The following is an 11,520-nucleotide window of genomic DNA, read 5'->3' as shown; positions in this document are numbered from 1 at the left end:
AACAGTCATGACTGGAATACAAGACTGCTGCTGCTAAGTGTATATATATTGGTCGCAACTGTTGAGTGAGGTATGTGAATCCTGATACCTGGAGCTACTTCTCTGATTTCATGTCTTCGGAAGGAAATAGCAAAAAAACTGTTCATTCTGGCCATCAAAATAAGCCATGCTGTATCTAGAGAGACAAAGAATATCAAGAGAAACACACACTTAGAGGCTGATGGGCTCATTTGCATGGCAGGTCACAGTCATTCAGGAGAAAGAAAAATAAGACTTTCCCTGTATAATCCTCTTATAAGATCCAGTCTTCAGTAGGGTAAATGAGATTCAAAATATTCTTTCATCCCGTAATACAGACACACTGAGTAGCTCCTACTACCAGTGTGAGAGAGGTGTGTGGAGGCAAAGAACAGTAAAATCGCATATTAAAAAATGGTTTCTGATTGCCACAGAAATCATGACAACTGAATGGAAAAAGGTGTTCCATAGGCATTACCAGATGCAGCAAGATGTTGCATTTCAATTTTGTTCCCTGGTTTGGCTTTGTTTTCTTAATACTTGTTTGATAACCCACAGACCATTCTCAGGCTATAGCAACAAATTATCTCTTTGAAGGTCTTCCTCATTTCTTGGCTACGAAAGGCATAGATCAAGGGATCGATCACTGAGTTGCACATAATGAGAATGAGGTACATGTTGAAGTGGGACATGAAGCAAACACAGTAGAGGTTTTGAGGGCAGGAGATCATCAGGATGAGATGAAGGAAGAATGGAGCCCAGCAAACAATGAAGATGCCAAGAAGCATAGTCAGAGTGATGGCTCCTTTCATGCTGGTTCTTTGACGGACAGAGTTGTACCCAGGCAAAGCAGCAATTTTCTTCACGTGAGTACGAGCCAGGAGGAACATATGGATATATAGCGAGACCATGAGGAACAGCATGGTAAAAAACATAGTGATGAGACAAATGATCACATAAGTTGATTCATAATAAAGAATGAAGATAATGCCACAGCCCGTGCAAAAGGTCCAGATGCATGCAATAATAAGGCCCGATCTTTTCACTGTCATGATGTTGTGATAACGAAGAGCATAGAAGATAGTGATATACCTGTCTACTGCTATAGCCAGCAAACTGCACATGGAAGCCACCACAGATATGCAGATCATTGAGTCAAAGACATTGTCTATATGACGGACAAAGGCATCTTCCATAATTATGTGTCTATTGTTTATTAAGTATATTGTTATGGTCTCCCAAGCATTAGACACACTAACCAGCATGTCAGCCACTGCTAAACTGCAAACAAAAAAATACATGGGCGAATGCAAGTTCTTGTTCTTAACTATTGCACATATAACTAAGATATTTTCCAGGAGGCTTACAATGCCCAGAGTTAGAAACACCTCAGCTGCAATGACCACTTGCTCACATGGTGATGACTTGCTCTTGACAGTAGGCACAGTAAAGTTGCTGCCAAAGGCACTCAGGTTTAGTTCAGAAACATACAGTTGAGAGGACGTGTTCATCTCTGGAAGCAAACACGTTCTGTTCTTTCCGAGGGACTTGCCAAGGCGTGCAGTAAATGCATTTTTCAAAAGGCAAGAGACCCTGCCAAAAAAAATATAGCATGACGAGAACAGGCAGAAGTTGACAAAACAAATATCATCCATTTCTATTTAATTTGGCTTGTACACATCCTGCCTCTTCTACACCATATTCTACTGATTCTAAATTAACCTCCAATTGGCTCAGAGTTTTTCTGTCCATCCTTACTGGGAAATTAAAACCACAAATTAATGAAGTGGTTCATGGACTCTTCATTCATAGTTTTGTTTATTCTATTTGGTCGCCCAGAAGGGAGCGCAATGTCCTGGAAATTCTGCTGAACACCAAACACCAAACAGTTCTCAAAATCTCAATTCTTAGACCCCAGAAATGCAGGAGAATGCAGTATTAGGTTCGGCAGAACCTGCTCACTTGAACACAATATGTAGAAGTTTGAATTATTGCCACAATTGAGAACTGAACATTTTCAGTAAAAGATTTAAATGCTTTCCTGGGCTTTGTACTTCTTAAGTTCACATGAACTGTTATAAACAGTTTATCTATGCAATACTAGCATGTCACTTAAGAACATAGTATTAAACACCTAACAAAGACAAATCCATACACTTTAGGATACACTAAGGTTACAGAATCAGTATGGGTGGAATTCTGTCATAAAAAATGAGTTTTCTATTCCAGATCATGAGTATTTTATTCAATGTTTTTTGGTAATGACAATATTCAGGGCAAGTTGTAAGCCATTGGATTCTTAATAAGGGAAACACTTAAAGCTGATTGTCAGAGACTTATTGCAAATAAAATTCAAAGCATATCAAGCTAAAGGATTTTCAGTTTTTAAAAGTAACCTTTTGTTTGCAATCAAGTATTAACTGTACCTATTTACCAGAGTTGCTCCTTCAGCTTCTCTTCCTCTTCATCGCCTGCAATCTTTCCTCCAGAGAGCAGAAGTTTCAGCCCCCCTCCTCACCCGACATCTGGGGCTGGGGACTCCTTGGTGGGAAAGGATGACAAAAAAAGAGGAAAAGGAATGAGTAAATCCATAGAGTCAAGGCTGACCACGTATAAATTACTTACTGTGCAACTGCCTTTTTATAGACTCCAAGCAATAATGACTTCAGTACTCAAACTGTGGCTCCTCCCCTTCTTTGCCCCTCTGAACTTCTCTTTTCACAGATGTTGTTAGCAAAGGCTTGGGTTTTTACCACCATCTAGTGGTCTTCTCTTGTCTTTCTAGCTGAACAGTGATTCTGATATGAAACTCATTATGAGCTTTTTATAATATTAAAGGAGAAAATGCACTAGGCATGCTCCTTTGCGAAAACATTTCTTTTTTGTTTTCTCTGCTGTTGCTAGTACTCACTGAAAATAAGTTCATACTGCACTAGCACTCAAAAACAGGAGAGAGCAGAAGACACTTATTGAAGTGGGAGGCTTATTACTGTTATAAGCATTTTTCTTATATTCATAGTTATAATTTTGCATTAATAAGAACCACATTGTTAGAAAAAACTCAGAGAACGTACAGTCAAGCCCATCACTCCACAATAGAAGATATAATTCAAGTAATTTCTGTGAAAAAAATAGAACAAAAAAATAGTTTTGTTCCGATCTCCTTGCTAGAATAGAGCTTTCACTGCAGACATGGAAGGAGTACACCGTGCATCATGCCAGGAACCAGGGCTCCCCAAAATGGATGTGAATTGCCCCAGGTATCACAGGGTATAAGAGCTGGGAAGCTCAGTGCTCAGTGTTGCAATGGCTGAAGTCCCTCTGTGCATCTAGCAGTCAGGCAGCTGATGCTCATTATGGGCCTTACCTAAAAGGTGGCAAAATCCATGCAAGACTTTTCTTTAGCAAACGGGCTCTGCTTCTGTGTGCAGACTGAGGCATGCAAAGCCCACACCTTCCTGACACTACAAAATGCCCTTTATGTTATCCACTAACCAGCCAGTCAAATAGCATGCAGGATTTGAAGTTAGCTTGAGATTAAAATGTCCCTTCAAATCACCATCTTTCCTCAAATTAGGGGGTCAGAGTTTTTTCATGGTGTATAACAGCTTCAGATGCTTATTTTTAACATACAGCATTTTTTCCTAAAGAACCACCACCAACAAACACAAACTTTATTGCTGCATGCTGTGTCATTTTTGTGTTTTCAGTGTTCAGATAAAGTTTATCATTATAACGCAGCTAAAACCATATTTCTAATTATTATATTCTACAGAAGCTTCATCTATTGTTACTATTAGCTTCACTCTAGGGACACTGAAAGGCCTGGGTCATTGTACGACATGTTCTGATGTACAAATGGTCCCTGCACCAAAGGAGACAGTGAAAAGTATTTTTATTAATTTGAGTAAAATAGTTCCTATAGCATTATGCAGTTATAGTCTGGAGTTGAACTTTGCATTCCCCTTCTGCCCACTACAGGAAAGAGACTTTAGGTTACCACAAAATAGAGATAGCAAACTATGCACAAGTGCAGCTGTTAGATCTGAGCAGTTAGTGCCAGCTAGTGAACAGTAACACTCCCTGCTGTATCCCACATGTCCGTGTGCCAAACCAATGCTCACAGTTCTTTGCTATACCCAAAAGGAAAGAATACTGGATGCCCATCTGCAGTTCTCTCTCTCTTCTTTAATGTACAGTATGTTTTAGTTCTCCTAGGTTATCTTTAGCTAACTCATCTTAGTTATCTTTGGTTACCTTTTGCATAGTTTTTTGTATTTCCTCTGCAGACCCTGGATATCATATAACTAAAAGTAAAATTTTGCTTCTTTCACTGTTCCCATATCTACCAAGAATTGTGCAGACACTGTGCCCATTCCACTTCCAAGTATTTCTCTTCCAGTATACTAGTTTTTTGTTTAGTACACTCTCTTTTTAAATTCTGTTCTCATTTACAAACTCCTCTGGATGTTCACTTAAATAAAGTTCTTTTTAGCCCAGCTTAACTGCCTTTACAAAAGTTCTCACTGTACCTGGTAGGACTCAGTAGACCAGCTGATTACAAGAAATAAATCACACATCACACTGGATGGTTTGGCTGTTATTCCTCAGAGCAATGCCAGGTCTCTCACATATAAATTATGAATCAGCCTTTGGATTCTACATCTACAGGCCAAGTGTAAACCCTGTGTCTATGCTAGACAAAGAAAATCCCTTATTTACAAAGCAGAAAAAGTACCTGCCTGGAAACTGGGGTAGTGATATAGATGTAGTTTGTTTATGTTAGAGGATGAGATTAAAAAAATACTTTACTTTTTTTTTTAATAGAGCTTTATCACGATATTGCTGCAGCAAGAAGCTATAAGCATAACAGCTTGACAAGCAAACAGATGAAAGGGCACCCAACTAGCAGTGGGTGGAGGCATGCAGGTGAGTTATAAGGATTGTAAGTTAAGGGGCACGGGAGCAGATCTTTGGATTCTCTCAGGAAAACTCCAAGAGCAGCTTCACGTCCCAGCTGGAGGACCCCTGACTGAATAGGCTGGTCTTTCAGATGCTCATGATCTTGGTGTTTGGCTCCTGTTTGTTCAACTAAATAAATTCTCTGTGTCTACAGACAGGTTGCTGCTCGGTGTTTTCCAAGGCCACAGAGATCATGTAGTTCATCTCAGTGGCCAGTCCGGCACAAAATCTGTGTTGGTATTTAGCCATTGGGCTGTGCCGACACAGCACAAGACCCGATCCCTTGAGTGCACACAGAGCAGGCACCCTGAGGAACACAATGACGCCTCTGTCCTGTCCCCAAGTTGGCATCTTTCTTTCCACAGATGGAAAGAGGGAGGTTGGACTGGGGCCTTAGGGTGTGGGTGCACAGGCCTCCCTGCAGCGTAGAAACAAACACAGCTGGATCATACACCAAGGAGCCTGGATCTGGAGCCCTTAGGAACGCTCCTGAAGCCTATGGTCTACATATAGCTGAAAGCAGTGCTAAAATTCATCTTCAGGAAAGGGTGTTTTGTTCATGTAACATCTTATGTGGCATAAGAAAAACACTAACTGCTTAAAGCCTCTATTTCACTGAACTCAAGAGTTGCTTTGGGCCACAGGGAAAAAGATCAAAAGTGCCCTAGAAGGACATCAGTCAACACAGGAAAGAAGTAAAATACAGTGGCAAGAGGGAAAGAGATGTCAAGGCCTGTTTCAGCCCCATGCCACGTGAAGCAGTAAGAGGGAGCAGAAAGCCACTCCAGTCACGTATCTGCCTCACAGGCTTCTGTCAGGGCTCCTGTGCTGACAGAAACACACAGCCCCTGCCTGCCACCAGCACCTCCAGCCATCGCGCCAAGCTCCCCTTCGCCCAGCACGTCTGCTGGGACAGGAGAGGCCGTGACTACCCTGACCCACAGGCCAAGTTATGTCGTGACAAAACCAGCAGGGAATTGCATGCCACCTTCATGACAGCAAGGTACTGATTTTATCAATGAATGTGTAAATGAGGCCAGTGGTACAACGTGCCCTCAAAGAAATTTCTGTAAGAAGAGCTTATTACACACAGGTGCATTCTGCTATTAATCTGTGCTAATCTTAACAGGTTCAGAGAATAGGTTTACTGAAGCTAATACAAATCTACTCAACTTGTCTGGTGCTAATACATTGGAGCAATTTAATTCCAGTGTCCTTCTGCAGCTATTTTTGTCTGTTCAATGAAAATACATGTGTCCTTCGTAATGTAGCTTTGGATTGGTGCTCTTGGCCTATTTACAAAACCTCTCTTCTCTACTCCTTGCCTATGCTGTCATTAACATAGTATTTCAGAGCCATGGGGTATCCTCTAAGACTGTATTCTGCTCCAAGACATAACCCATGGATCCAAAAGTGAAGGTCATGGCCTTCTCTGTATTTGGATATATATAATCACATAACAAATGTTCTCTGACTTCTCAGACTGAGAAAACTATTTCTCTTGACCTCTGCACTGAGTAGCTTTGGCTGTGCCCCATTAAGGTCCCCACTGTTACCTCCCCAGAATTATCATCCAGTTAGCTTGTAACAAAGACAAGCAATTAATCCAGACCAAAACCAAAAGGCATCGGTCCTTCCTGTCTTTAGGTAAAAAAGCTGGATGAAGAGGCGATAGCTCAGTCCCCTCATCAGTCCAGGGGAAAGCTGAAAGCCCAAAGGTTAGGTTTTTGAGGTAAGCAGTGGTATGGTGAATACATTCTTTTACATTGTAGCCGTAATCTTCAAAACAACGCTTGAATATTTTTTGCAGGAAGAATCACGGAAAAGCAAGTCTGCAAAAAAGACATCAAAATATCATGTAAACTGTGCCCTGTCAAAGGGTGGGATCAGCCATACTTAGTATGACTGCACCAATATTTTTAACCATCACCCCTTTTATTTGAGTGCTTAAAAATGGTTTGAGATAATCTCTGGCCACTCTCAGTTAGTACCTGTCAGTGGTGCTTCTTGCACCAGAGTAGAAAGCTGTGAAAGATGCAATACAGTATAAAAGGCATTTTAGAAAGACGTATCCTAATAACCTAAACTGGATGATGTCATAACTAGCCCCCTAAACTGTAAAGGGTTAATAAGAGGTTTAGTAACCTTCATTTTTATGTGCCTTCTAATGCGAGCCAATTCCAGTAATGAATCACCCTCTGTTTTGTTAGAGCATGGGTCAGCAATACAGACCTGGTGAATCATAAAGAAATGCCAGCTACAGACTCTAAAAAGCACAGATGACTGGTGAGAGACTAGAGACTTTCTGACAGAAAGGAGGGGTGATTCAGTAACGGACAAACAGATAGGGAAAAAAAAAAAACACCACTTTGCAGGTTCTTATTGGACACTACTATCTACAGAGAAAGGAAAATGGTTTTTGCTAGACCACAGAGAAGATTTAATGTCTTTATCCATTAGAATAATTATTAAAAATAAGCTATTAAAATGCTACTTTAATTACATATTATAAGATATTCCATATCTCATTTCTGCAAGTTTATCTTGCAGTATGGTAAAGACAAGCATTGAGCATAATATTCATTTGTTTCATAAAATGCTTGTGCATTTTTTCTTATAAAACGCTGCTAATCTGTTGTGTAATTCAAATCCTCAGTGAGACTTCGATGTTTGAATATTTTAACTTTGTTAGTGTGATCGCAGGCAATTCAGTGAAAGCTGATGTACAATACCCAGTCTTCAGTAAATTATATTCTAATACTGAGTAGACAAACCCTACGTATTACTTGAATAGTGTAGCATAGCGTAGCATTGTATAGGATATTTCATTTGGAAAGGACCTACAACAATCAACTAGTCCAGCTTCCCATTCACATTCACAATTTCCCATTTTTCCAGCCCAGTTTGTAACACCAGTGCTAGGCACACATTAGTTGCCAGTCGCTCATTTTCCAATAGATATTCACAAGCAGATCTTTCTGAATTTCACTGAATTTCACTGAATTTTTCACTGAATTTTTTTTTTAGAGTTGGAAGGGACCATAAAGATCATCTAGTCCAGATCATCATCTCCCCTGCTGAAGCAGGATTGCCCAGAGCATGTCAGAGCATGTCACTCAGGACTGCATCCAGGCAGGTCTTGAAAATCTCCAAAGGGGACTCCACAACCTCCCTGGGCAGCCTTTTCCAGGGCTCTGTCACCCTCACCGTGAAGAAGTTTTTTCTCATATTTGAGTGGAACCTCCTATGTTCCAGCTTGTGCCCGTTGCCCCTTGTCCTCTTGTACTGGCAACCACTGAAAGGAGTCTGGCTCCCTCCTCCTTCAACACACCCTTCAGATACTTATAAGCATTGATACTTATAAGCATTGATAAGGTCTCCCCTCAGCCTTCTCTTCTCCAGAAGAAGAAGAGAAGTCCCCTTCTGCTGCAGGGACGATTGCAGGTGTGTTCCAACATCTGTTCCCAGCAAGAACCAGCTTTATTTGCACTCTTCCTGAGGGGATCTAAGAAGTAACCCAGTCTAAGACTAATTTTGTTTCAGTTAGGACCAATGTGGGGCTCTCCGATATTAACAGACCTGCCCTGTGATGACAGCTATTTCCCTTGGCTCAAGAAACAGAGGTCTCCCCTTGATGGCAAAGGCCTTTTAATGGACCGGTTTGAACAGGCCAGCTATGTGTCTGCTATTCCTCTCACTCTTATTAACTAACACGTGGCCGAAACATTGAATCTTAAACCTCCCCAGCCTGATCAGAAGCACAGGCACTGTTCTTCTACTCTAAATTTTTACACATCCCCAGGATACAGATATGAAATTTGGGCTTTGCTTTTCTGCTGTCTACCTCCGTGGTCCAGCTCTGGCTTCTCTTGCATCTTAGCTCCACTTTTCCCTAAATTTCATCAAAGTTGTGAGCTCCCTGGTTTTGAGCTTGCAACTTCCTCGTGAAACAAATGTAAACAAATTCATGTAGAAACAGGCACCGTGCAGGGTGCCTAAGCACCTGCATTTGAACTAACAGATAAAAACCAAGAGATTACAGACCACTGGCAAACAGCAAATCTTTTAAACCCGATACCCCTGCACTTAGGTCATCCTTCTCTGGGAGTTTCCTGCATGTCTACCTGAGTATAAAAAGCCACCTATGCCTCAGAAAGAGTGAAAAAATTCTGATTTCTGGATTTTTATAAACTTCTGGACTAAAGAGATCCCCTGAACAGGTGATGGTGTCCCTCTTGCCTCCTGTCAGATGAACAGTGGAACACAGGGTGAACCCTCCCCTGGGAGCACTGTCCTTCCCAGCCTGGGCTGGCTGCTTGGTTTGAGCAGAGAACCCTGACAAATCAGTGTCTCTCTGTGCTATGCTGTCTCTGCAGTCAGGTGTTGGCATTTTAGCCCAACACAGGGATGACAAACAAGATGAAGGACAACCTTGAGAAGGTGTATAGTGAGAATAATCATGAATTCACTATACCCACAAAGAGACATTGCTACACACTCAAAATTACAGATGCAGCAATGTCTGCATGCAGTTCCTATCTAGGCAAGTGCAAATGTCTCTAATTCAATACATATGATAACTAAACACAAATATATGCACTACCCAGGCAATTTTCAAGAATGCTATAACAGCAATATAAACATTTCTCTCTTTAGAATTAGTTTTCAGTGCTATTTCTAAGATCTCTGTACTGATATATAGGTTCTTTCCTTACTCTCTGTTTAGGTTGGTAAAAAATGCAGTTACTTCCTGTTTAATGAGGTGTCCAAATGCACCAGAAATGAGAATTACATAATAAACACTTAGCTCAGAACTGAATTTTTTGTAAATCCCTTACTACACTACTTTTTTGAGCTTTCCCACAACACAGGCTTGCAATATACAGTATCTATTTTTAATGTCAGGATGTTTTTTTAATCACTGTATCCTGAAAGAAAGAAAATAAACAACATTATTTCAGGAGTAGGAATTATTTCTCTTGTGGTATTCATCTGCTAGGGAGTGAACAGATGACATTTTGCTATGACTGAAACCAAAGATGTAAAAATTGAAAAGGTAAATGTTGTTAGGCAGAAACAAACAGATCTGCGAAAAGGAAAGAAGTCTGGTGTTGTGTCTGACCCCAGAATATTGTCTTCCATACTGAAGTAAACAGTGCATTCAGTTGTACTAGTGAGAATCTAAACCAGTTTACACCAAAACATTTTCCTTGATGGCAAGCTGTTCGCTGACATACAAAAAGCAAGTGACTCTCATGAGCCCTCAAATTCTCCTCATTTAATATTTCAAGAACCATTAACCCCTCACAAAAGCAGGCACCATGGGCCCCGCTGTATTTAATGTCTAAGCCAGTGTTAAGAGCGAAGCAGAATCTGAGAAAATTCTTGCCATGCTGGTTTGGTGAAGCTGCCTATAAACTGCATTTTTCTGGCTTTCCTGGGCTTACAAAGTGTCTGGTTATAAAAGAAGACCGAAGATAATTTCTTTTTGGCACACTTTGAAACATGAATCAAAAAAACCACTTTACTTCCTTTTTTTCCCTCCCCCAAAAAAGCAACCAACCAAATGTAGTATGATTTCAGAGAGCGGGCAGCCTCTAGAGCTAGCTCTCATTCTAATGGAAATAACCCAGAAAGCCCAGTGCATGGGTTAATCGTTCAGGCTAAAAAGGACGGCAGATTTGTGTCTCCAAGAAATCAGCTGCTATTGGATCAATTGGGAAATCAATTTCTGCAAGAGCTAAGCTGGTCTATGCTATGTTTTCTCAATTGAATTACATTTCTTCATGCCATGTCTAATTGCTGATAAATAAAATGAAAAAAATTGCTTGGCAACTACAATCTTTCTTACTTCCTCTTGCTGAACTCTGTAATCATAGCAGCGTGGAGGTCAAAGCTGGCTAAACATCACAGCCTTCAAAGTGGTGAAAAGCTGCACCTTTGAAAAAGTGACCTTTGTGCTTATCAAAGATGCTGAATGCCTAAAACGCACCTCAGACTCTATGGCTAGTTGAAACCTGGGATTGAAATATGTCCATTTGGGGGATGAAAGACAGACACTTCAAAATTCTGGGGAAAAAAATGAAACTTTAATCTTAAGGAAAAATCAAACTAAATTTTTCCTGTGAATCTGTATTTGAGTTGCCAGCCTTCATGGTCTCCAGGGCTGACAGGTAGAAAGCTCGAGCGCTCTTCAAGGAAATCACTGGAGAGTCAGGAGGGAATATGCAGTTGTGTAGACCTTACAGCAGAACAACAATATGACAGGAGTTCTTATTCCACATGTCCATATAAGACAGATTGACGGAACATCAGTTTGATACCACAAAAACTCCATGGCCTTCTAGTTTCAGTGACTATGCTTGTACTCCTTGTACTCTCCCATGGGCATATAGAGCCACAACCAATGTTGTCACAGAAGTTTAAACAGCAAGGATTGCACTAATTAGTATAACTCCATTAATGTTAGCAATGTCACGCAGCTACAGAACATGGCTCTGTTTGGTAAAACCAAGTATATTTTTGTTGAGAAGTCCTGGT

General features: G+C 40.7%; 1 protein-coding gene across 1 annotated transcript; it reads right to left on the bottom strand.

The window, feature by feature from the left end:
• Positions 1–551: 551 nt before the first annotated feature.
• MC5R (melanocortin 5 receptor) lies at positions 552–7,275 on the bottom strand. The gene is made up of 2 exons (XM_074146434.1): positions 7,258–7,275; positions 552–1,442 (listed from the first exon to the last, which is right to left on the bottom strand). The coding sequence occupies exon 2, from the start codon at positions 1,317–1,319 to the stop codon at positions 552–554; it is 768 nt and encodes a 255-aa protein (XP_074002535.1). The 5' UTR covers positions 1,320–1,442; positions 7,258–7,275.
• Positions 7,276–11,520: the final 4,245 nt, after the last annotated feature.

Source organism: Numenius arquata, chromosome 4 (assembly GCF_964106895.1).
Source record: "Numenius arquata chromosome 4, bNumArq3.hap1.1, whole genome shotgun sequence".
NCBI classification, from domain to species: domain Eukaryota; kingdom Metazoa; phylum Chordata; class Aves; order Charadriiformes; family Scolopacidae; genus Numenius; species Numenius arquata.
This window is presented reverse-complemented; position numbering and strand designations above follow the sequence as displayed.

What these genes read in the sequence shown, in the direction of transcription:
- MC5R (XM_074146434.1), bottom strand. Translation starts at nt 1,319, where the DNA reads ATGTATTTTTTTGTTTGCAGTTTAGCAGTGGCTGACATGCTGGTTAGT.